Here is a 26,944-nt window from a genome sequence, read left to right as displayed (position 1 = left end):
AAATCTACTGGTTGTCTCTCGTCAGTTAGCAGCTGGATTGCCCAGTGCTCAATATACTTTCCCTTTTTCTCCTACATTCCTTTATTCCTCTATGATTTCTTTTAACTTTGTAAAAAGATGTGTTTGATCTGTCCTCCCCAAACAATGAAGGTTTATACTTTATAAACCACCTCTACAATTCCCAGACTGATTATATTTAATATCCCTCTATCACTAAAATAAAGCTCAAGCACATTTTGTGGCTTTTGTGTCTGCTCTGTTTGTTGAGCTTTTGAACTATTAGAAATAATTTCCTCTCGCATTCTCACACTCAGGGGCATGTGACATTCTCTCGGGTATTACATTAATCATATTTTGGCAGGTTTCTCTGGAGTAGATGCAGAAATGATCATACCACTTCCTAGGGTGTCTTATTCTAGCCCTGTGCGTTGGGCCCTAAGTCCAGCTTTATTTGGTGTCACTGAAGGTTCATACTGAGCACCCTGTTGTGCATGGTGCTTTTGTCCACACTCTTACCTCAGCTTTCTCTCATCCTCTCCCCCCTCTTCATATAGGACTTAATCCTTTACGATCTGTTAAAGCACTTAGTTCAATGGAATGTCTCCTATATTCCCTACCTTTAAAGGGTTTTAGCACCCTGTGTATACTTCTAGCTCATCACTTATCAAACTGATTGTTTACTTGTTCATCTTCCCCAATAGACATTCTTGTTTTAACTGCCCCCCCCCAACACAATGCCTGGCACACACCTGGGACTCAATAAATATTTGACAAATGTGTGAATTGGATGTAATAGACAGAGAATTCCTATACTCTACTTTTTTTTATGACCTGAATTTGTTGTTAGTGAATCCCCTTATTCATTCCTTTGACTTCTTTGGTGGTAAAGTTAGAAAGCAAAGTGGGGTTTGTTATAGAGATTTCAGGGAAGGCAGGTGGGGCAGCAAGCTGAGGAGAGCGGTGGGCCTGGGGCATGCTTGGAGCATTGACCTACTTAGGGCCCATCCAGAGGATGGAAGGGATGTATCAAGAAAACCAGCTGGACAGGGTTAGGACTGGTTTGCTGTTGTTACAAGCTTCTTTACAGGGGAAAAAAAAAAGTAGCTTTGTATTATTTTGACTTTGTCTAGTTCCATATATCCCTGGTTTTTCTCCTCTCTCATCGCTTCGAGAAAGCCTGGTGGCACAGTGGTTAAAGCACTCAACTGCCAACCGAAAGGTTGGCAGTTTTAACCCACCAGCCGCTCTGTGGGAGAAAGACATGGTAGTCTGCTTCCGTAAAGACGACAGCCTTGAAAATCCTATGGGAGCAGTTCTACTCTGTGTTACAGGGTCGCTGTGAGTCAGAATTGATGGCAGTGGGTTTAGTTTGGTTTGGTTCATCCCTGCTTACTGACACTTTAACCAGTGGACTTTCTGCCTGGCCTGGTCATGTCCTTTCACATTCCCCTTGCCGCTGTCCCCTCTGCTCCTCTCCACCAAGCTGTCAAACCCTCACACCTCCTGGGGTTTGAAAACAAGAAGATGTAGCTGCTCACTTGGGAGATGCTCTTCTCTATGTGGGATAATGGATTGAAAAGACTTTTCTGTGCTCCAATCTCACTGTCAAAGGAGCCCTGGTGGTACAGCGGTTAAGCACTCAGCTGCTAACTGAAAATTTGGTGGTTCGAACCCACCAGCCGCTCCACAGGAGAAAAATGTGGCAGTCTGCTTCTGTAAAGATTACGGCCTTGGAAACCCTAGGGGGCAGTTCTGCTCTGTCCTACAGGGTCACTATGAGTCGAAATTGGCAGTGAGGTTTTTTTGGACCCTCACTGTCATCATTAATCAGTTAATGGCCTCACTACATGGGCCTATAGTTTTATAGCAGCAGCCTTAAAATGTTTCTTCTAAGTTTAATTCCTCTCCTTTTGGCCTTTTAAGGACATGAATTGGCTTTAAGCAGTAGACTCCTTATACTGCGGCCCTGTGAGCCTCTGTGAATATGCCACACCCGTCCCCACCCACGGGTCCACAGACTTGTCTATTTCCCTTTCTCCTAAAAACTTAAAATATATTTTTAAGAAGTGATTGCACTGTAACTTATTCATATAAACCTTTTCTTTTCCTTTTGGGTAGATTGTTTCTTACAAGAATTTGCTAGTTATTTTAAAAAGAGTTCTGTATCTCTATTTTTAAAACATAAATCCTGTCTTAATATTGCAGGAAAATTACTTTGACCTGAGTTTTCTCAGATTTGGGAACTTTTGACTTAAAGTCAGCTTTTCAGACCATTCAAAGAAAACCCAGGGGTCCAGTTAGCATACTGCACTAAAAGTGGAGAAATCTGTTTGAGTGCCAACTCCTACCTACTCATCACATCACACCTGGTAAAGCAGAGGGTCAGAGGGTCAGTGAACTAGAGGAAGACCCTCAATGAGATGGGTTGACACAACGGCTGCAACAATGGGCTCAAACATAGCAACAATTGTGAGGATAGTGAGAAACCAGGCAGTGTTTTGTTCTGTTGTACGTGGGGTCACTATGAGTTGGAACTGACTTAATGGCACCTAACAACGGATTTTTAACAACGGCTTACCTACTAGTCATGTAAACTTGAGTGAGTCAGCTACGTGGCCCTCAATTTCCTTATTTTTGTAACATAAAGGGATTAGAATAGATAATCTCTAAAGGATGCTGTGATCCCATTGATATGTAACAATATTTGCTGATATGTGTAGAACAATTACTGTTTTAAATCCTTCCCCTCCCCCCAATATAGCACCTTTATTGAGATGTAATTCACCATGAAGTTCAACCATTTAGAGAGTACAATGTAATGGTTTTTAGCATAATCAGAGTGTTGTGCATCCGTCACCACGATCCATTTTTGAACATTTTCATCACTCCCAAAAGAAATCTTTTACCCATTAGCAGTCATGCCCCATTCTTCCTTCCCTCAACCACTAATCTACTTTGTCTCTATGAATTTGCCAGTTTTGGACATTTCATATAAATGGAGTCATAAAATATGTGTTTTTTTTCATTTAGCATAATGTTTTCAAAGTTTATCCACGTTGTAGCATGTATCTATACTTCATTCCTTTTTATGACTGAATGCTATTCCATTGTAAGGATATACCACATTTTATTTTCCCATTTGTCAATTGATGGGCATTTGGGTTGTTTCCACGTTTTGACTATTATGAATAATGCTGCTGTGAACATTCATTTACAGGTTTTTGTGTGGACGTATATTTTCATTTTTCTTAGATGTGTACCTGTGAGTGAAACTGCTGGGTCATGTGGTGACTCTGTGTTTTATTTTTTTGAAGAATTGTGAACCCATTTTCCAAAGTGACTGTGCTATTGTACATTCCCATCAGCAGTGGCTGAGGACTCCAATTTCTCCACATCCTTACCAACTCTTGTTATTATCTGTCTTTTTTATTATAGCCATTCTAGTGTGTGTGAGGGAAACCTTGGTGCTGTAGTGGTTAAGTGCTATGGCTGTTAACCAAAGGGTTGGCAGTTTGAGTCCGCCAGATTCTCCTTGGAAACTCTGTGGGGCAGTTCTACTCTGTCCTATAGGGTAGCTATGAATAGGGTCTGACTTGACGGCACTGGGTTTGGTTTTTGGTTGGTTAGTGTGTGTGAAGTAGTATCTCACTGTTCATTTGATTTGCATTTCCCTGATGGCTAATGATGTTGAGCATCTTTTCACTGCTTGTTGGCCGTTTGTATATCTTCTTTGAAATGTCTATTCAGATTCTTTGCCCATTTTTAACTAGATTATTTGTCTTTATACTATTGAGTTGTAGGACTTCTTCATATATTGTAGATACAAGTATCTATCAGACATATGATTTGCAAACATTTTTCCCCTTCTCTGGGCTATCTTCACTTTCTTGATGGTATCCTTTGAAGCACAGAGGTTTTTAGTTTTGATGAAGTTCAGTTTATCTGTTTTTTTCTTTTTTTGTTTGTGCTTTGAAGGTCATATCTAAGACTTTGCCTAACCTAAGGTCACGAAGTTTTACACCTATGTTTTCTTCTAAGAGTTTTATAATCTTTACAATTACATTTAGGCCTTTGATCCATTTTGAGTTGATTTTTGTGTATACTGTAAGGAAGGGGCCCAACTCTATTCTTTTGTGTGTGGACATTCAGTTATCTCACCACCATTTATTAAATGGGGTATTTTTTATATCTAACTCATTTAATGTTTGCAACAACCCTATGAAATAAGTCCTGTTAATTCCTCCAATGAAGAAAAGAAAGGTTAAGTGTCTTGCCTGCAGTCACTCAGCTATTACATGTAAGGCTGAGATTTGAACCTAGGCAGTTTGGCCCCAGAGACCATACTTTAAACCACAAATTAACTCTCTCACCTACCTGTCTTCTTACCCTAAACCAAAAAACTCAAACCTGTTGTCATTGAGTCGATTCCCACTCATAGTGACCCTGTAGGATAGAGTAGAACTGCCCCATAGGGTTTCCAAGGAGCAGCTACTAGATTCGAACTGCAGACCTTTTGGTTAGCAGCCATAGTTCTTAACCACTGCGCCACCAGGCCTCCTTTTCCCTACCCATCTACCTACGTATCAGCAGGGAAGAACTACCTAAAAAACAGTATCAGTCATGAAAAGAAAACATTTTATTTTTTATTTGATGTGGTTATGCTGAAATGCTGCTGCTTTCATAATTTATCTGTGGTTGCTGAATTTAGTTGGATCTCCAAAAACCAAACCCACTGCCGTCGAGTCGATTCTGACTAGTTGGATGTAGCACTTGCTAAATAAAATCAGAGTCACAGTCTCTAATTCTTATAGCCTGACTACAGAGGGCTTCCCCCAGTCCCCACACGCCCTACCCAACCACATATAGTCTTAATCTCCAGAGAGATCAAATTAGGGTCTCTTGACCATCACCACTTCTAAACCACACAGATTCTAGCAGTGGTAGGCCAGGAGACTCATTTCTCCCCACATTTGCTGGGCAGGGACCAATTTAAAAGCATATCTTTAATTTTTCTAAAGAGTGCCTCCACTGAAAACTCTAGACGAGGAACACAGATCTCAATTCAAGTTCACGTGCTACTACTTGGTAGATCTGTAGATTAGGTCTTAGTTTCTTTATCAGAATTAATGTTGCGATTAGAAAATTCAACACTTTCTGGTTCATTATTCATAAAGCTTTCATATGATTAAATGTAAGTATGAGTAACATGATAAATTTTTAAAATTCTGAATCTACAAAATTTTCCACGGTCTTTCTCAAGCTTACGTAGTGATTCATCTGCTTGAAGTGAGTAAGTACCTGGAGAAATACAATTCTCTTCAATCATGCTTTCACTTATTCTCATCTTCCATGAGGCAATTTCCTCTGGTGTCTAGGTAATTTTTTTGGCCACTTGGTTTATAATCAGTCACATGACTGCCACTGTGTTCAGAAAAGCCAACCGCGTTCCAGATAACACAGCACATGTAGAACACCCCAGTAGCTTGTGGGAAGGAATGAATAAAGCACGGTGTGGTTGATGTCTGTCCCAAACACCAGACGGTAAATGCCACGAAACCAGGGCCTGTCTCTTTGTACTCTCTGTTACATTCCCAGTGCCTTGTATAAGACTCAATAAATATTTTGAGTGAGATAGAGGAACCTTAAGGGATATTTTGAGGAGGCCAAATACTTAGTTTAGACATATACTGTATTTCAAATAGGAGAATGTTCAGTGAACATTCTCTTGTCCTAAAGCTGGATAGCCTTCTGTTTTATTAGCTAAGGGATTTGGTCGCAAGGAGGAAGAAAGGAAGAAGCCCAGTACATAAATTACAGAGGAACCTTTGTGGGCAGTTAGGGTGGAGTTTGGTGTGCTAGTTTCAATTTTCATAAAAGGGAAAAATGAAGAGGAAGGAAGCAAGGCTATAAATATAGAGAAGAGCAGGAAGAATTTTAAGCGTTGTTAAGGTGAATGGTAATAATGCTACCCCGTTTTCATATAGCTCTTTACTTTTGTATAGCACTTTACTCACAACAATTTATAATGGCCTGTTAAGGTAGGATAGACAGGTGGAATCAACCTCATTTTACAGTAAGAACACCAATTCAGAGCTTGTGACTTACTCTGTGTTAAATAGCTGGTAGGTGATGCGGTTGGGACTTGACCCATATCTTCAGACTTTAAGTTCAGTGTTCTTCCTATGGCACTCTCCCACCCCTTCCTCACCCCCACTTTAGTTTTGGAAACCTCCTTGAGCATTCATCCTGGAAAAAATTAAAGGAACTTAAATTTAATTAGGTAATATTTTATCTGTTCTTCCCATTAATCTGGGCCTGAAGAAATCTTAAAAAAAAAAAAAACCCAAAGCCATTGCCATTGAGTTGATTCCCACTCATAGGGACTTACAGGACAGAGTAGGACTGTCTCATAGGGTTTCCAAGGCAGTAATCTTTATGGAAGCAGACTGCCACATCTTCCTCCCAAGGAATGGCTGGTGGGTTCGAACCTACAACTTTTCGGTTAACAGCCTAGCATTTAATCATTTCGCCACCAGGGCTCCTTTAGAGAAATCTAACACCCTGTTTTTTGGAACCAGTGAATATCTGTCCCAAGTAAACATTTATCTTCACTGGAATTTTATCTCATGAAAACACTTTGACGTTTTTGTGAGGTAACTATGAAGGTATGTCATTGATATAATGAGTCACTTTCACTGTCTAGCTATGCTCGAAACCTGAGAAGACAGGGAAAGGGCTTTTTTTCCCCCCAGTATGGTGAGTCTTGGGTTGAGCAGCTGCTGACTACTGAACTGAAATAATGAAGCATGTCTATTCTGATGGCAGTGTCCTTTGGGAGAAGAGCAAGTCACTTCTTCTTTTATGAGAATTCATCAGTACCTTTTGTTCTTCTCTAAAACCAGGTTTTGAAGGGAGCACCTGTGAGCGGAATATTGACGACTGCCCTAACCACAAGTGTCAGAATGGAGGAGTTTGTGTGGATGGGGTCAATACTTACAACTGCCGCTGCCCACCTCAGTGGACTGGTATGTGTGGTGTGGTGGGTCCCCCAGAATGGGGAATGGGTTGGTAACCCGAGGGAGGGTGTTATTGAAGCGGACACCTTTCACAAATTACCTCAGGGCTGCTTTGGGGCCAGTGTATGAACTGAGCAGGATCATTGGGTATGTTTCTATAGTACTAGCCTCACGTGTTCTCATATGTCCACTTGATAAAAGAAATATTTTCACAGCTATTTAGGGGGAGCTGCTCTGAACTTGGCACTACACTAGGTGCTACGGCAGGTACGAGAGAAGAACGTCAGTGACAGACCCTGAGCTTATTATCTGGGAAAAGCAGCACATTGCCCAGAACATAGTAGATGCTCAGTAAATATTTGAGAGGAAAAGGACAAGTTAAATGCCAAAATAAGTTGTACAGACTGCAAAAAGTACAGAGCTTGTTGTTTGTTCATGGGTGAAACTTTGTCCCATCTTATTGTTTTATCCTAGGATTTGGCAAGTACTCTTTATGATCCCATCCTACATAGCTCCTTTTTTATATCCCTTTGAGCACATAGAACAAAAATAGACTTTTCTGCCTCTGACATTAGAAGAGTAACTGCTTAATTTTATAGCCTCTTGGAGATTTCTGAAGTTGGCTTAGGCAGGTTGTTCACTTATTTTTGAAAGTTACGGAATTTTATGCAGATATTTGGTTCCAGTTTCTTTCTGTATCTATCAGAAGTAGAGACAGTTAACAACTGGTTAAGCAATTAATAACTGAGCCTTTTTGAGAGAGATTGGTTGACTTACAGTGGAAACCCAAGAAGCAAGCAAGTTAATGTTACAAGGAAGAGACTTCAGTACCCATGACGGACTATGCCCAGCCAAGAAGTTTTGATGTTGAATTGCAGACGTTACTACCTGATATTCTTTAGTCTCTGAATTGCTTTTCCTTATCTGTAGCATCTAATTATTTAGAGTACTCTAGAGCTGTAGACTATGAATAGAAAAAAAAAAAAAGGAGGGGTTTAAACCTTCAATAATGTGATTTCCTAGAAGGGCACAGTCTTTCTGCTTTTAATCCTCAAACTGTCTTTTTAAATACTTTCCCACCGGGTTTCCCTAGAATTGGACTTCCCCTAGAATTCTTCATGGTGTCTTGATTCTAGGACTTCACTCATATTTTGTCTTCTCTCTAGCTTTTCCCATTTCCGTGGTAGATTTTTCAGAGGCCTTTTTTTTTTTTTTTTTCAACTTAAAAAAAAAAAAAAGTACTGTGAACTGAATTACATGACAGACAATAACTGGAAAGATTTTAATTTCTTTCCTCTTCTTCATGATGCTCACAGCAATATTGGGTGGGACAAGGTATTTCTTAGGAACTTGACCGCATTCTAACCTATCCTTGCCCTGTGAGAGAGCAGCTCTGTGTGGTACTAATTTCTGATGCCAGTGAAGATTAAACAGTGTTGTAATTTTGTTCCTGATTTTTGTCTGATACCACACTCAAGTTTCCTGCTTTGATATTAATTAGGAAGGTCCAAGTTTGGGGAAAATTTTCTCAGCGAAATGCTATTTTACCAAAATTGCTTGCTTTCGATGTTTAATAAATGACTTTTTTCTGTAAAAGTCCAAGTAAAGCGTTTCCTTCTCCATGTGTTTTTATGCTTACCAGAAAGGACAGCAGAGATGATGGCTAACTTAACGGTGGCAATATCTGTTTCTTTTGATCTGCTGTCTGTCATTTAGAGTGACCCTCAGTCTTTGGTTTCCTACCACAGGTTTTCTTCTTCTTTTTCACTCATGCCAGTTCTTTGATTTCTGATGACAAGCCTTGTTGTTTTGCCCTCCCCATCAGCAACAGGATGAAGATTCTTGCTCTGTCTTCTGAAGCCCGTTGTGGCCTCATTCCTGTCTGCTCCTCTGGTTTGTTCTCCTCTGCACCCAACTGCACTTTATGCTCCAGCAATAAGAACTGCTTCCGGTTGTCCTGTATCTACCTTGTGTTGTTTCACATCCTACGTCTTCATTCATACGTTCCTTTTTTCTTTATTTCCTTTCTCCACTCCTCTCCCTGTTTTCCTCACCATTTTTTGCCTGCCTGATTCTGATCAGGTGGTTACCTCCTTCACGAAGCCTTCTTCAGCCGCTCTCCAGGCTGGACTGAGTGCCCTCCTTCTGGGCTGCCTGGATATCCTGTGCATCCTTCTGTGATGGTGCTCGTCACAATTGTATTGACCCTTACATGCCCGATATGAGGGAGGAACTGAGTTATTGGGTGACTGCACTGTGGAGGACAGCAGTTACTAGTGCTAAATACTGTGCTAATTTATATGTTTCATTTCTTGTTATCTTTACAATAACTGTGTTAAGGGTTGTTGGTAGTTGCCATTGAGCCAGCCGCCAACTCATGGCAACCCCGTACACACTGCAACACAGTACTGCCTGGTCCTGCAGTACCCTTTCTACAGATGATAATGCACATTCAGAAGGGTTAAATCATTTGCCCAAGGTACATAATGGTTGGGGTAGCGTTTGCTTCTAGGTTTGTTGACACTCCAAATCTTGCTTAGATCTGTGCCCTGGGTTCACTCCTAGGGCAGACTCTATAAGCTGTTGTTTTTTGTTTGTTTGTTTTTGTTTTTTAGGATTTTGGGGCTTATGTTACTGACTGGATGTTCAATTTATAATTTTATTATTCTAAGATTTGGTAATTTACTCCTTGTATTTTTCCTTTTAAGAAATTTGCTGGTTACTTTGAGGTTAGAAGTTAGTAGTATATGAATGTTTTAATATTCGAACTGGTAATTTTTTCACTATACCTAAGACCCTTAATACAGCTTTGTTCAGAATTCCCTTTATATTTTACAGCTGTAGAGTTAAAGCATGACTTGTTTGGCCCAGCTTTTGACAAAATAGAAAGGGAGAGACTGGAGTAGGCTAGTAGGAGAAGAAATAAAGTAGCCAGCTATCTGAAAAAGAAAGGGTGGGATTATATAGCTGAAAAACCTTGGTATTAATTTGAACTAACTGGAGATTTGGAAGTTTGCCACTGTTTTAATGAGAAAGCCTGGTAGATATGATTTTGTTTCATAAGTGTACATACATGGAAGGCTTGGTCTTTTGTAGTAAGTTCTGGACTTTAGATGACCAGAAATTTTTCTTGCTCTAGTTATGGTTTAATATGAGGCAAATAAGTCATCTTATTTTTATTTTTTTCTTTTATTCATAAGGCTTTATTTTCCATCCATGTGTCTAAGTTATCTAGTGCTGCTATAACAGAAATACCACAAATGAGTGGGTTTAACAAAGAAATTTATTTTCTGAAAGTTTAGGAGGCCAGAAGTCCAAATTCAGAGTCCCAGCTCTAGGGGAAGGCTTTCCGTCTCTGTCGGCTCTGGAGGAAGGGCCTTGCCTGTTCAGCTTTTGCTTTATGGTTCCTTGAAGATCTCCTTGTGTCTTGGCATCTGTGTTACCCCACCTCTGCTCCTAGTTTGATTGTTTAATCTCTTTATATCTCAAAAGAGATTGACTCAAGATACACCCTACACTAATTCTGCCTCATTAACATAACAAACACAGCTCATTCCCAAATGGGATTATAACCACAGGCATAGAGGTTAGGATTTACAGCACGTATTTTGGGGGGGACACAATTCAATCTGTAACACCATAGAACTAATGTCTCTGTTACTTTACTGGGTATTAGAAGAATAAATGACAGTGTTTTCATTTATTCGTTCTAAGCACTGTAGATCCATGCTGTTCATATGGTCGCTACTAGTCACATATTGCTATTGAGTATCTGAAATGTGGCTGCTTTGAATGTACTATAACTATAAAATACCTGATTTTAAAGACGTGCTATGTAAAATACCTTATTAATAGTGTTTAAAATACTGATTAGATATTAAAATGATAATATTTTGGTACACTGGGGTTATCAAAACATAAAATGAATTTTGTCTGTTTCTTTTTCTTAGGTGGCTACTAAAAAACACATCTGTGGTTCTCATTGTATTTCTGTTAGACAGTAGTATAGATGCAAAGGTGTTCTGTAGGTATTACTACCTTGCTGCTGTTGTGTGGGAGCATCTTCTCTGACCCCGGATGGTTGAGGGATATACGTGTTCTGGTGGAGTTCCCCATCAGGTATGGCCAGAACTGTGTTGTAGCCCAACTCAGAGCCATTTTACCTGGCATGGCTGTCCAGAATAGTGTCAGTTTGTGTCTTCAAAAGTTACCACTTTTCTGGACTACCTTAAACTCGGATGGAAAATAGAAAGTGGTGAAGGGAGTGGTGGGTAGATGGTTTGTTTTCTTCTTTATAGGAATCTTGTTTTAGAGATCAGTCTGAATAGCTGGATATTCCTTTTTGGAAATAGAAGTATATCCAAGGATTTGATGAAGGCTGAGCATAAATGTCTTTACTGTACTGTATTTGGCCCTCGGCCATCTTATCAGACAAGTTCTGCTCTAGCAGATAACCATTTTAGGAAAAAGAAAAAGCTTTACAAAGACCGAAATTAATTAGAGCAGTGTAGAGTAATGTTTTGTCTACATATATTATTGTTTGAATTTTCTTTTTAAAGGTTCATTTCCTTCAGAATTAAAGTTGACTCTAAGCTCAACTCAGAAATTCTTCTCTGTGGCTGATTTTGGTTTGGGTTCACTCGTAGGGCAGACGTGATTTATTTTCCTGTGCTTGTTATTCATCCAGAAATGTAATTTCAGCTTGGGCTTGGAATAGTGCTTTGGGACACTAAGCAGAGGTGAGCAGTGGAAGTTAGGTTAACACGAGTCCAATAAAACTGACCACATTTTCTCTCAGCTCTCCTTCATGGAATGATGAGCCTGAAGAGTTTGTTAGAATTCCCACTGCTGTCGCTGTCAGTTGCTCCAGTTTCAGTAAAAAAAAAAAAAAAAAAATTGTCATGAATCAACAACACATACAGCCAGAGGTGGTGCTTGAGCTCCTTGTGTCTGGGAATGAAATCTTTTCATGGTGGTTTTTATTTTTTTTTTAAGCTGCTTAGTCAATGAGTTTATTGTCTTTATCTGAAAAATCTTCATAGAAAATTGTGGTTTGGTTTAGCTCTCAGCAGCCCACTTCTGAGCTCTGAGGAAGCTTGCCTTCTTCTGAGCTACCCGGTCTTTCTTCTGGGCAAGAGACATTTTGGGACAATTCTACCTCTTCTTTTTAACATTTTTCTTAGGCTTCTTTCCATAAAGTGGATTCTCTGGTATAGCAGCATGTGCTTTCTTGTATATCACCTCCCTCATATCTAGAGTTACATTGTTCTTTGTGTATTGAGAGAATTGTTTCTTGTAAGCATCTTCATCTTCTTCCATTTGGTAATGCATATAATCTGCAATGTTTTGACCCGTGATATATTTCCGATGTACTTCTGCATTGAATTCCTCACTTTCGGAATCATAACCAGGGAATTGTTTGGTACTGTCAAAAAAAAAAAAGTTCTTTTTTTTTTGTCAAGGTTAGACAAGCCTCCATCCACAGCTTCCTTCAAAGCCCCCAAAACTTTATTTCCTGTGGTACTTCTAACAGGGCCTGCGTGCAGATAGCAAGTGTAGGCACCAAGTTGACCATCATTGCTTTCCACATTGTATTCATCTCTGGTTACCCCCAGTTGGCCTTCATAGATCTTGTCCATGCCAAACCTACTGAGAAGCCTGTGGGGCAGCAGCAGGCCAGTACAATATGCCACAGCATAACTTGTCAGGCCAACTTTCACACCATACTTTGGAAGTTCCTGAGCTTAAGCTGCACAGACTATCATATCCCCTTCTATACGGGCATAAGCAATCTGGCAAATGATATCTCTGTTGGTTACGCTATCATCCTGTATTTGGGTGTGTTGTATTTATTTTTATCCTGGATTAGCAGGCATTTCTGAGCATAGAAATCAGTTTTACCTTCTCGTCGTCTTCTGAATTTCACTTGGTATCTCTTGAAGTAGCCTTGTTCTTGACAGCTCTAACAAACCCCATCCTGCGGAACAGAGACCGGCCTCTGTGGCTTTCCACAGACCTGCCAGCCCAGCAGCTCTACGGGGGTGAAAAGTTCTGGTGGTGTTTTTATTTTGAACTAGTTGTCCCTGTTTCAGTCCAGCCTTTAGCTGGTGTTATGGATCGAATTATGTCCCCCAAAAATATGTGTTGTAAATCCTAACCTCTGTGCCTGTGGTTATAATCCCATTTGGAAATGGGTATATTTGTTATGTTAATGAGGCAGGATTAGTGTAGGGTGTATCTCAAATCAATCTCTTTTGAGATATAAAAGAGATTAAGCAAGCTAAGAAATAGATGAGGGAAGAGAGATGCCAAGCCACATAAAGATTGTTCAAAAGCAGAACCTCAGAAGAGACAAGGACCTTCCTCCAAAGGGACAGAGAGAGAAAGCCTACCCCTTGAGCTGGCACCCTGAATTCAGACTTCTGGCCTTCTAAACTGTGAGAAAATAAATCTCTGTTTGTTAAAGCCACCCATTTGTGGTATTTCTGTTACAGCACCACTAGATAACTAAGAGAGTTGGTGACAACGTATTCTTGAGGATGAGGCTTTTCTTAAAACCACTTTTCTGTGTTTTTAAGACTATTGGGATGTAGCCTTTTGGCTTACAATGGGAACTGTTTATATCTGGGGATGCAAAAGTATTCTTACTTATGTTCTGCAAGGGGAAATGAGAAAATGCATCTTACTTTTCAATTTCTCTGCTGTCAGCTTAATTGCATGGACTCCATAATAGGCCTATTCTCTGGAATTCTGTTTCCCTAACCCAGTTTCCAATTTGCTGTCAGTTGGGCAGACAGCCAGAGTGCTAACCTGAAGCACCGTCATCCCAGAGATCCCAGAGCTGATAAGTGGCTGTGTTGGTGGGAACAGGGGTAAGTGGATAGAATAGCCTGAAAAATGCAGAAAGTGAGACTGAGGGCCTTTCCTGCCCTTGTGGTCCATAACTCAGTGTCTAGCTTTGGCTACATTCCAAGCAAGATCTGGTTTAATGTCATGACTTTTCAAGCCCCCAAGAAATAATTATAAGTAGTTTCAGTAACAGATATTTATTGAACAACTGTTACATCCAACATACTATCTGTAATGCTAGATGCTATAAGAGATACAAAGAAGAAAAATATTAATTCCTGCCTTTGAAGGAAGAAATATTAGGAAGAAATAAAGTCTACACATAACCCCAATAGGATGTAGAAAGTATGAATGAAGTGAGTTTGAAAGAAGCATGAATAAGAATTGGGGACCATCTAAGTACTTGATGGGATGAGGTGGGAGATGGAGAAGAGTTGGCTTTTATTTTGAATGTGAGTAACAGGAGATGGTGGGGATTATTGACAGAGATAGAGAAGTAGGGTAGAGATGATGGTGAGTTTGAAGTGAGTTTTCCAAGTGAAAAATATGAAGCAGTAAAATTCAGGTGCTCAGAATAGAGATAGGGGCAAGAGATTCAGATTTTGAGTCTTCTTCAGCTGCCATGGGAATGTATCAAGTTGGTAAGAGAAAGTATGTGGGCTGAGAAGAACAGAGGGTTCAGGCTTGAATTGTGAGAAATGTCCACAAGTAAGAGAATGTACCCAAAGATAAAGATCCAAAGAATGAAGCCCGTGAAAGGAGATGTATGAGAGGTGGCAAAAGAAAAAAAAAGAGCTCTGCTTTATAGTGTCACAGAGTCAGAGGGATGCATTTTAAGGTTGTGCCCTTTACTCAACTGTACATGCATGTCTCTGTTGTAGCACCTATAGTAAATTTTGCTGCTCTTACTGGTTTATATGCTTAGCTTGCCCAAGAGGCTTATCTTCAGCTTCTTGAGGATCAGAACATTGTCATACTTATTTTGGCATTCCCAGGACTATTTTAACAAAAGATGGTTATTGAGTGAATGACAGTCAAGAGACTCCAATGATAAGAATGAGACCTATGAAAAGTTAATCAGAAATTTGGAGGTCATTAGAAATTTTCTAAAATGTAGTTCCAGTACAAAGGAGGGAAGGAAGCCAGATTGCAGGGGGTTAAAGAGAAAAGTGGGTTTTGAGGAAGGGGAAGAGTGCCTGAGTGGTGATCATTTGTTCAAGATTTAGCACAGCTAAAATAAGAAGAGAGATGCAGGTCAGTAGCTATAGAGGACAGAAGCTTCATTCATATAACTAACCAAAGAGTCTTGGCCAGGCTAAGAGTTAAGGTTGCATGAAGCAGATTGGCTAATAAACTGGGTTATTTGGGAAGGGTTTACTTTTAAAAATTTTGATGGGGAATAAATTAGTCATAATGGTTGATAGGAATGGAGAAGAATGGGGAAATTATAGCCTGAGAGTGGAAGTACCAAGTATAATCTTGGAGCTGGAACAGTGAGCATCTTGTAATAAGGTTCAGAATATGAGAGTGCTTGTGATGTGGATGGACATGGAGGTCTGTAGAGTTGAGGAAAGTAACTCTTGGGTCAGATGACATTATTGGTCCTCAACCCAGATATTGATTTCATGGGAAATGGAAGAGGAAGGAATAAGAACATAAGCCATTATGTTCAAGTTATTCAAGAAAGTGAAAATTGGTCCATGAGGACAACTGATAGAGGTGGTGAGGATTTATATTGTGGTGTTTAGTGTTTTTTATTTTAAAAGGAATACATGTTTAGAAGTATTTGGACCTGAATCTGCTTCTCTAATTACTAGTGTCAGAAATGAAACTGTGTTTATTGAATTCCTTCTGTGTAAGATGAGGAATTATTTTACCATTGCTTCTCCTTTGTCTTTCCTTCACGCCCCAGATTTTGTGTATATAACATTGGATTGAATAATCCATGTTATAGTAATATCGTTATTGAATTTATTTGCTGCTTTCAGAAATTATTCTTGATATTATACCATTTTTAACTCATTTTACAATATTTAGACTTGCTTCTGTATGTAACTTTTTGTGCTAGCTACCAGTAGAATTATATCACAACTTTCTCATTCCTGAGTTCTTTCTTTTGATTTATTTGTCAGTCAAATAAGTATATCTTTGCGTAATTTTTTTCCAGAAAGGGTATATGTTGGTATGTTTTCTGAGCTCTTGACTATTTGAGAAATCTCTTTTAACTTCATTGCCTTCATGCACAGATGACATAACATTCAGTGCCTAGCTTTGATTACATGCCAAGCAGTATCTAATGTAACTTTATGACTTTTCAAGTTCTCACAGAATGGTTATAAGTAGCTTCAAAAAGAGATATTTATGGAACAATTAACTATTATATCTAACATATTCTCCTGGTTGCTATAGAGACCCAAAGAAGAAAAAGATTAAATTCCTGCCTCAGTATTGAATTCTTGAGTCATGACTTAATCTCATCAAGTACGTAGACATTGTTCCTTTGCTTTTTTGAGGTAAAAATTATAGGGAAATCCAGTGTCAGACTGGTGTTTCTCCTTTTAGGATAGGTACCTGTTTTGTTTTGTTTTGTTCTCCTGTCTTTAACCAATATTTGTCAACGTATATTCTCTTCTTCTTATTTTTTTCTCCCAGTATTTTTTGAGTCCTTTGAATCTGTAGACTTGGGTCAACTCAGAAAAGAGTGTATTTTTCATTTGTTTTAGTGTCTTCAGGAACATCTATCGTCTTTACATTGGGTCTTTATATTAGCAGTTCTTTCTTCCTCATAACTAAAATCTTCTCTCTCAATATTTTAATCTGCTTCTTTTTTCCTTTGGATTTTACTAGCGCTTCTTAAGCTTTTCCTTCATAACACTGACTTATTTTTCTACATTGTCAGTTCTGTCACTTATAGCTTTCAATCCTGATTTTTATTTGGATTTTGTTCTAATTTTTAATGATATGTACTCATCTCATCTATATCCTTTCTGTTTCTGCCTGCCTCTCAGCCAGCTCATCAGAGTCTGGTGTCCTAGATCATTTTTCATTTCCTTATAGAACCTATAAGTGTCTAAATTTTTTGAGAGCACAGAACCAATTCTTTCTAAATTTTATTCATTTCTGCAAGTGAATATTATTCACAGGCATGTTCCTTGTCTGCATCTTAATTGGTACGTTTCTATCTTTTATGTTGCAGAATCTTTTAACAGGCCCCATGTTGGTCTTTGTCATTTTACTCAATCTGCACAGTTGCTGTTTGCCCATAAATAGGGTAGGTTGATTCTCTTTGGATCCCTTACTCTCAACCTGGCTGCAGTTAAGAGTTTTTTCTTCCAGTGAGGTAAGGGGCTCTTTATGTAAACTGATTTAACAGCCCAGCAGCCTGGAGGAAGCAGGGGGCCAGAGCCAGAGTGTGGGCCTCCTAGCAGGGGATCGAAGCTTGGCTCCACTTTCTTCTCTGTGTGGAGAAGCCTCTGTGTCAGGGGCCAGCTTTCTGAATGACCGGCCTTGTCTCAGCCTCCACCACTCCCTGTACTGTGGTTGAGCCTGGTTGCTCTTTGGTGCTGCTGCAAATGGGATCCACTCCAGATACACCACAGCCTTTCTCGTTGCCATAGCGGCCACAGGAGTGCTGGGACTCCCGAGTGCTTTAAATTGCTGTTGACCTTCAGGGGTGAAATGGAGTTCAGTCCATTCTCCCCGCTGCAACCAGAGTGGGCTTTCTGAAACACAAATCCAACCGTGTTGTTGCTTTGCTTAAAACGCTTCAGTGAGTTCCTCTTGTCTTTTGGATAGAATTTCAAGGCTCTGCATATAACTTCCTCTCTGGTCACATCTCTCTCCCCTCCCCTGATGCAAACCTTATAATGGAACCACACTGAATTTTTTTTTCATTGCGGCCATGCTTTCTGATTTATTCAAGCCTATTTTTTTTTTTTATACATATACACTTCCTTCTGCCTGAAATACTACTCCCTCTCCCACCCCCACCACGACGGTGCTTGCACACCTATACACACTTTTCACAACCTGGCTAACTCCGCCGGGCTGTGTCACAGACTTTAACTTACAAGCTTCTTTCTCCAGTTTTTCTCTGTTCTTCCTACTCTGTGCTCCCAAAGCAAGATGTACTACCTCTGTCAAAATACTTATCACCCTGCATCATAATTGTTTGTTTGGTTGTAAAACCCCTTTTTCTCTGCAAGCTCCTCAGGGTAGACACCATGCCTATTTCGTTTACCATTATAATTCCAGTGTGTATAGCTCAGGGCCCGGCGTATAGTATATGCATATCTGTTGAATGAATGAATGTGAATATTAAATTTTCCAGTTGTTCCTGACCTGACCTCACCCCTCCAAATTCTGGGCTCTTAGTCAGTTCTGTCAGCTTCCTGCCTTCTTACCTCCCCGAGATACTTTGGTATCTTTCTTTAGTTCAGACAAAGTTTGTTCTACATCTGTAAAACTGTACTAATTTTATGTGAAGATTACATTTGTCATTCAATGTAAAGCATTTACCACAGTGTCTGAGTCCCAAAGTTAACAATAAATACATGTTTATTGTCTGACTTGGAAGTCAGTAGTGACTATTTAAAGAAACGATTTAAATTTCAAAGGAGGACAGAGAGAAGGTGTCTTGCTAAAAGGGGCATTGGGGAATAAAGAGAAAATCCCATCTTTTCTCCTCTTAATTTTATGCAAATGGTGGCACTTGGAAGAGGAGGATCAGAGGGCCTCTGTAGGAGAGGGCTGGCTGGGATAACGTCTTGAGGGAAGACTTAGGTTTCCATTAAAGTAGGAAACCATAGTAGGCCCCCCATAATGTAGAGTTCACCTTGGGACATAGTGGAAGGAAGAGAGAGAGGCAAGGTGAGTTTGGGTGTGGTAGAAATGAATTGTAGATGAGAGGTTAAAGAGGGGAGTGAGATGAAAAGTTTGTGTACTGACTGGTGAATAAGTGGGTAATGGGAACTTTGGGTTTGAATGGACAGAATAGAGACATTGTTGAGAGCTATGAGAGAGGTGAGTTGAAAGATTATTATTTTGGAATTAGGATAACTTAAGTAAGTGAAGTCTGGGGCAGATAAACATTCATTTAACAAATATTTATTGAGCACTTCTCAATAAATATTACTAGCCAGACACGGTGGTAAGTTCTGGGGATTCAGTGATGAGCTAAACAGTTACCACCCGTGTCTTCATGGAACTTACAGTCTAGCGAGGGACCCAGACAGTAACCATATAATTATCTGTAAAATTTTGAACTGTAATAAGTGCCTTGAAGAAAAAGCAGAGGGTATTATGAGAGCATATTAACAGGCAGAACGAATGGATTTGGGGTAGGCATGTGAAGGCACTTTGAGAAAGTGACATCAGCTGTGGACAGTGAGTAAAATTAGTTAGGGGAAAGGTGGGAATAAGAGTGTTCCAGACACAGGGATCATATGCAAAGAGCCCAAGGAGGGGGAAGGAATGTGATCATTTTGAGAAATGAAGAAAGGCCAGAGTGGCTGGAGCTAGTGGTGTTTCAAGGGGAAAGACTGGCAAGGCAGGCAGAAAACATGGGTAGGATTTAGAAATTTATCCTAAATGCAATGGAAGTCATCAGAGGGTTTTGAACAGACAAATAGCATAATCCACTTTACATGCTGAGATCATTCTGGTGGCTGTTTAGAAAACATTGGCAGGGATGCCGGGGAACCAGTTAAGAGGCTTTTGAGGAGTCCAGGAAAAGATGATGGTGTCTAGGCTTGGTGGTGGGGGCATTCACAGAAATTGCTGTGTGCACCTTTGTGTGTATCCTTCCACCTCTGCGTTATTCACTGAGCTACCTCTCCACCTCCAAGCCACGTACACACAGCTGTGTGCTTGCACGCATGTGGACACACACATTCTTTCATTAGGCAAACTGTAGACGCTAGTGTGTATACGGAATGGTTCAGCTAGCATTAGTCCCGCTAGACTGTAGAACACTCAAGTTCTTGGTTCTTTGTCTCCAACAAGGGAATAGAAAATACCCTATATAGAGAGGAGAAGATTTTGTAGGATAGAGGTGTAAGAGCACTCTGTTATGATATGGAAAGATACGAAACTCCAGAACTCAGGAGCTTGGGTGATGGGTGGGAAGGATATATCAGAGACTGAATCTCTTGATTTAACCAGAAAAAGGAGGTAGCAGGGTCAGGGCAAGGGCCAGCCGAGCTCATTTTTTACATGTTTCTCGTGTAGGGATTGTTGTTGCAATGAGAGCTGACCCTTAACATGGCCAATGATGTGATAAAACTTTTTCCCAGAGATTTCACAGTTGAGAGATGACTGAGTAGGGTGAAGGCGTCTTCAAGGAGTGCTAAGGCTCAGCGATCATTGGTTTTTGTTTTGTTTTTTTTTTCCCTTTCTGGTCCTCCTCTTTCCAATCAGTTTCTGGTACCTTTATGAGAGACATAAGGAGGTGTTTGTATCCCAGGGTGTTGTAGTTCATAAATGGTGTGTTCTGTGGGCCACAGCTCACTTGGCTAGAGCTTGATGCTAATGAGGCCCAGGTCATGGCTTCCATTTCACTGCAGACCTGTTAGGTTCACTCTGTTGTATTTACTGCCACAGGCTTCCCCATAACCTTACTCAATCATTCTGTAGTTTTAAGACCATAAGATGGGACAGTAAGAAAAGATCAGCATGAAACTGTCCATACTCCTGCAAAAGCATCACAGGTTATTGTTTTTAATGCAGATTAATGGTGAGTTAGTAGTGTTGTTATCATGTGTAGTGCTGCTGAACCATCTGCCTCTTCCTCTACTTTGCTCATTCCTGCCCTGTGCCTGAACGGTCAGCTCAGATTCCCCTTCCTCATTTTGAAGACTTACTTGATCTGTAGTGACTTCACGCCCTCAAAGTCCTTTTTCGCACTTAATGATTTCCATCTCTAATTCTTCTCCTATCTAGCCGTACAGACTTGGAGAAGGCACTGTACTTCTCTGAGTCGTAGCGTCCTCATCTGTAAAATGAGCATATTGGACTAGATGCTCTCTAAGATCTAGTCCACCACTGTACACCAAGTGTCTAATATAGCCTGGCATGTGTACTGAGATGAATGATAGGCACAGTCCCCGCCCTCATGGTGTTTAAAGTCTAACAGGGGCACAGAGTATAAAGAGTAAACAAATACATTTAAAATGATAATTTATGATAAATGCCAGGATGGGATTGAGTGGGATAGATGCAATGATGGAGGATAATGGGGGAGGTATATTTGGAGGTCTGCTTAGGCTCTAAGGGAAGTCTGAAGGGTAAGAAGCAACTGGCCATATGAATAAGAGGGGGAAGAGTGTTCCAGGTAGAGGGAACAGGATATGCAGAGGTACTTAGGTAGGAAAGAACTTAGTGTTTGAGGAACTACCAGGAAGCCATGGTGGCTGGAGCAAAATGCATGAAGGAGAGACTGGAGCCCAGTAAGAACGGTGATAAAGGAGGGCCAAGATCATGCAGGATAATATAAGCAATGGAAAGTAGTTGGAAATTTATTTGAGGTGTAATGGGAAGGAATTGGAAGATTTCGAGCAGGGAACAATATTATCTGATAATGCTCCTTAGAGGCAAGGATGGCGAGACTGCGTCTTACATACTTTGGATGTGTTGTCAGGAGGGATCAGTCCCTGGAGGACATCATGCTTGGCAGAGTACAGGGTCAGCGGAAAAGAGAAAGACCCTCAACAAGGTAGATTGGCACAGTGGCTGCAACAATGAGCTCAAGCATAACAACAATTGTAAGGATGGCTCAGGACCGGGCAGTGTTTGTTCTGTTGTGCATAGGGTCGCTATGAGTCAGAACTGACTCGACGGCACCTAACAACAACAACAACATCTTAAACAATTTCTCTGGCTATTGTGTAGATAATAGATTGAAGAGGGGAAAGAGTGGAAGTGGGACACCCAATATGGAGGCTACTGCAGTAGTTAGAGGAGAGACCTCGATTGCCTAGACAAATGTACTGGCATGGGAAATGGAAAGAAATAGATAGATTTGAGATATAGTCAAGAGGCAGAAGTAATTGGCCAGAAGACTGTCGGTAGCTACCGGTGACTCTCAGTGTTTAAGGTGTCAATAGCCAAGGGTTTGGTAGTGTGACATTTCATAACCAGGTTAGTCCAGACTCGTAGTGGCAATAAAGAAGATAGTTTTTAAAAACAAGTTGTTATTTCCTTTTCTTTTGCATATGGGGAATGGCAAGGGACTAAATAGTCCACTGTCTTAGTCCAGATGTTAAATGTCAGTAGCCTACAACCTCTGGCAGGTGGAAATTACTAACAGGAATAATTGATGCCCTTAAAAACTTGCCCAGCTGAGCTTTGTCCAGCACATTTTGGAAGTTCACCAACACAGCTTGTGTGTTTACAAAGATGATGATGTGTGCTGAGACTTGTTTAAATAGAAGAGTTAGTAGCTTGGTGGGGCATGGAGAACATAGCTCTACCTTTTCACCAGAAGGCTTTTATATGCTAGGTAGCCCATAACTTAGCTCTGTCTCCTCCTCTTGCTACTAACATATGCTTCTCGTCCCTCCTATATTACACTGGCAGACTAATCTTCAAACACAACTTTAATCATGTCTTCCCCCACTCATGAACCTACAATCACTCTCCTTTGTATTTTGTATCAAGTTCTGAATTCATATTCGAATTCAAAGCTCCAAACAACCTCCAACCTTTTCTCCTTTTAAGCCTCAACACAAAGAATGCATTCCATTTATTTCAGTGTCTTCAGGACCTAACCTTACTTCCCTCATTAAGCCTTCTCCCTCCAGCCCAGGATGGTGCTTTCTTGGTGTGGAAAACTGGGAAAAGCCAGATGACCTTAGACAATACACCTACCACTATGGATGGTCACCAAGAACTTTTCCTAGCCTAATATCTAGTGACCTTCTGCTTTTATTTCATTCTACCACATGTGTTCTTTAATTGTCTTAAGACCCTAAGATCAGGGACCTAGTCTGTAGCTCTTGTGTATCAAGTCCAGGACTGGGTACTTTATTGTGCTGCTGTTGAAGGAGCATTCGAGTTGGAGTCGGACTGATCTGGGCTTAAATGACAGCATTCTCACTTACAAGCTTTGGGACCTTGAGAAAGCTATGTAACCTTTCTAAGCCTTAGGTTTCTTATTTTTAGGCTTCTGCATTTGTTTCCTCCTGTGCCAAAAGGGTGGTGACATGAAGGAAGTGCAGTATCTTAGCAGACATTCCACTAGAAATTTTGGAACGAGCAATTGTAGTGACCATCCTGGTTACTACTTTCTACATTCTGAATTTAAGAACTGGTTGATAGTATTTGGAATTAGGAAGGAAAAAAAAAAAATCTGACAGAAATGAACCTAGGAGGAATGATGTTCAGGAGAAATGTACTGAACGTCAGGGAAAGATTATCCGTTCTGTAGAAAATTACCTATAAGCCAGTCGTGTTTTGACTCATTGGATTTCATGTCTCTAACAAACAGTATCCTAACAGATGCTGGTCCTAAAGTATTCAGTGAAGGTATCTAACCTTCAAAAATAAGTCTTGTTTAAAAAATCGTGAACTGTACCCAAAGTACATTTTATTTTTGGATAGTAGGTTACAGTCATGACTTTTCCCAGTAATCTGATCATGTGAGTTGTGATTTTAATCCTCACCTTCTCACCCCGTCCATTCCCCATGCCTCTGCACTTGGGAAAACAGACACAGAGACGGTGTGATGGTCAGATTCACCCTGCAGGTCTTTGTGAAAAATTTTAGAGTCAGGCAGCTCCAGTATTCAAGTCCCAGCTCTTCTGCATTCACTGCCTCACGATGGACAAGTTATTTTACCTCTCTGAGCCTGTTTCCTCAACCGTAAATGAGATCATTTTTGTGATAGCCCCAAGTACAGTACTTGGTTCATAGCAGACAATCAGCAACTATTAGTTTCCTTCCTCTAAAAGCGCAATTTCCATTCCAAGAATTGGCTTATTTACTTAATACATCTTACTACAATATTTAAGTGTCTAGGTATTATAAGAAAGGCACGTGAAATACTTTTAAACACACAAGGTCTTATACTCAGAATTGTCACAGAGCCAGTCAGAAAGAAAAAGTGCCCCTGTTCAGAAAGTAAGTTTGGTCTGGGGACAGCATAGATTCCTCGAGTTAGCATACATCCAAGAGACAAGAATCTCAGCAATTTTCCATTATAGGAGCTCTTCACCTATTTCTCAGTTACGTTTTCATTTCTAAATCCCAGCTGCATCCAAATGACATACCTGTTTTTATTCTGAGGGAACTATTTCAGCTAGCACAGTAAGGGAGCAAAGTTTTCTGTAATAAATGATATCATCTGCCCTGAGGGAGATGGTTGCCCAAGTGTCTGCTTCTGAGACTTACCAACTCACTCACTTACTTATTCGCTGTATATTAGTTAATATTCTTGACGATAAGTGACAGAAACCCAGCACAAATCAGCGTAACTAAAACAGGAAGCCTATTGCAAAGGATGTCTCTCAGAATGGCTGAGCCACTGAATGGACTCAGGAGCAGTTGGGCTTCAGAAACAACTAGAACCAACAACTCGAATGCTGCCAGGGCTCTGTTTTTCTCTTCTTCGTACAACTGACTCATCTTTGTCAATTTCTGTGCAGGCTGTCCAAAGTCCCTAATCTAAAATGAGTCCCTAGTTCAAATATTTGTAAAAGAGACACAGTGATACATCTCGATCAGATGCCCATCCAGGTTCAGTCAGCTGGAGGCAGGAGGGTGAGATCATGTAAAGACATGGTGGTTCCTTCAGGGATTATATAAATAAAATGGAGGAAGGTAAGAGCACAGTTGGGGGTTGCTTGGCAGAGAGTTCCAGAGATGCCCACACACCCGTCCTGCCATCTTAAGCAGTGGACTTATGGCTGGAAAAACAAAGAAAATCTCCAAACTGAGGTTCCTTGTAGCCAAGTGATGGGAGATGGGTATACAAGCAAAGAAGTGCAGTGGAGTGTCACTGGTTCTGTAATCCTGTGTATACAGGTTAGGAGTACAGTAAATGTGGTCAGTTGGGTTAGACCAGACACAAGAGCTAGCAATGATGGCTACATAGCTGGACACACTGGAGGCCTTCCACAACTACTTGAGTCAGTTGAATTGTTGTTAGTTGTTCTGGGAACTAGAGATAGCCTTGGCATTTTCTGAGGAGAAACATAGTGTGTTTTTTCATTAAAAAGCCTCTTCATCAGAATGCCTTTTTCAATTATTCACTGAGTTATTTTTAAAAAGAACAAATGCAGAACACATTGAAGTTTTTGAGTTTCATCACCTTGTCAAGTTTTAGAGAATTCAAATTATCTAAATTTTAGCTCCCTTTTTTTTTTTGATAGCTGTCTAAACTGGGTTTTCAAAGACTTCCAATGAGGCTAGTTCATCAACTTGTATTATAATTCAGGTGGTTTGACACTAAACTTCTTGTTAATAAAAAATTTCTTGGTCATAGCTTGAAGTCCTACCCTTGTTCCTTGTTATGAGACCCAAGCCTTTGCCTTAGTAATGGCCTGAAACATATCCATAGGTGGCCTCATATTTATCGTTCAGTTCCCTCTTTTTCAGGCAGAGCAAACCTATCCTTTTCTTATCTCCTGTTATATTGGGTGGGCTTTCTGTGTCTTGTTCCACAAATCCACATCCTTGAAGATTGCTCCACTCGTGATTCTTGGCTTTGCCTTTTACATCCATATTTTACCAGAGTTTTTCATTGTCCTTAATCTCTTCTCTCTATTCTTGTTTGTCCTAAAATTTTTCTTTATTAAACTTTTTATTTTGAGATAATTATAGATGCACATGTAGATGTAAGAAATAACACAGAGAGATCCTGCATACCATTTACCCACTTTCTCTCAGTGGTGATATCTTGTGAGACTATCTTACAATGTCAGAACTATCGATACAGTCAAGGTACAGAGCAGTGGCTTTAACATTGGGACACATAGATTCCTTCCCATTATCCTTTTCCTTACTCCTCTCTTAGACTCTTCTCCCCTTGCTCTTCTCATTCGTATATTCATTGCCCCTGGTGTTTAACTGTGTCAAGGTTCCTACAGGTTTTATATTCTCTCCGATAGTTGGCTAAATTCTCGTGTTGTTAGTTTCTCCCAGCGGCAACTTGTGTTCTTTTGTAAATTACTTGCCTAGGATAAATGTCATTTGGATAGGTCAAGGCCGCTTTAAAATCCCACAAGGGTCTGGTCTTCTGTGAGCTCTATTGTGCCTCAGTTTCAGGCAAGTCACATGATGGTGAAGAGTCTGTGGGGACTGGTGTGGTCCTAATCCTTTGAGACTTCAGAGCCCTAATCAGGCATTTTCCCCCAAAAGGACAATTCTGCACTGAAGATGTGGATGAATGTCTTCTACAACCCAATGCCTGTCAGAATGGGGGCACCTGTACCAACCGCAATGGGGGCTACGGCTGCGTGTGTGTTAATGGCTGGAGTGGAGATGACTGCAGTGAGAACATCGATGACTGTGCCTTCGCCTCCTGCACTGCAGGCTCCACCTGCATTGACCGTGTGGCCTCCTTCTCTTGCATGTGCCCAGAAGGAAAGGCAGGTAAGGATAGCCGAAGGACAGAGCTGGGGACCAGGGGAAGGGTGGGTGAGTGTTCAGGACTTCTTCTCTTTCATTGCGATAGCAGTGTTCTTTGAATTATATCGTTCAAGACTATTCTTCTGGAAGTGTAATCTGCCAGCTAAAGTGCTGTGAGTTAGTCTTCTCCTAGGACTTTCCAACTCTTATGTACCTCAGTTTTTAAAAGAAAAAAAAGAAAGTAACCATGGTCTTCGGAGGTATCTGTTGACCTCCTTGAGATCTCAGGCTGAAAAGCACTCAGAAATTAAGACGACTAATAAATGGATTCAGGTACTTCATTTTAAAAACAAATAATCTATTTTCTCAGAAGAAGTTGGCAGGAGAGAAGTATCTAAGTGCATTCTAGCCCTCGATGTCTATGGAAAAATTCCTGTAACGGAGGATTTTTACAGACTACAAAGTTAATATCACGCCAGCCTCTGTCAGTCTAACAGCTTCTAATTCTAGGAGTA

At 40.4% G+C, this 26,944-nt stretch overlaps 1 protein-coding gene and 1 pseudogene across 3 annotated transcripts in view; one reads left to right on the top strand and one right to left on the bottom strand.

Moving 5' to 3' along the window:
* NOTCH2 (notch receptor 2) overlaps nucleotides 1-26,944 on the top strand; it is a 217,866-nt gene that overhangs the window by 133,726 nt on the left and 57,196 nt on the right. For all 3 annotated transcript variants that reach the window (XM_023547517.2, XM_010589625.3, XM_064282355.1), the window contains 2 exons: nucleotides 6,903-7,025; nucleotides 26,220-26,453. In XM_023547517.2, the coding sequence (XP_023403285.1) occupies nucleotides 6,903-7,025; nucleotides 26,220-26,453 (357 nt within the window). The remainder of the gene's footprint in view (nucleotides 1-6,902; nucleotides 7,026-26,219; nucleotides 26,454-26,944) is intronic.
* Nucleotides 11,914-13,004, bottom strand: LOC100666253 (large ribosomal subunit protein uL18-like; annotated as a pseudogene).

The sequence above is a fragment of the Loxodonta africana genome, chromosome 3, assembly GCF_030014295.1.
Source record: "Loxodonta africana isolate mLoxAfr1 chromosome 3, mLoxAfr1.hap2, whole genome shotgun sequence".
NCBI classification, from domain to species: Eukaryota; Metazoa; Chordata; class Mammalia; order Proboscidea; family Elephantidae; genus Loxodonta; species Loxodonta africana.
The sequence above is the reverse complement of the archived record's forward strand: the minus strand, read 5'-3'. Positions and strand labels throughout refer to the sequence as shown.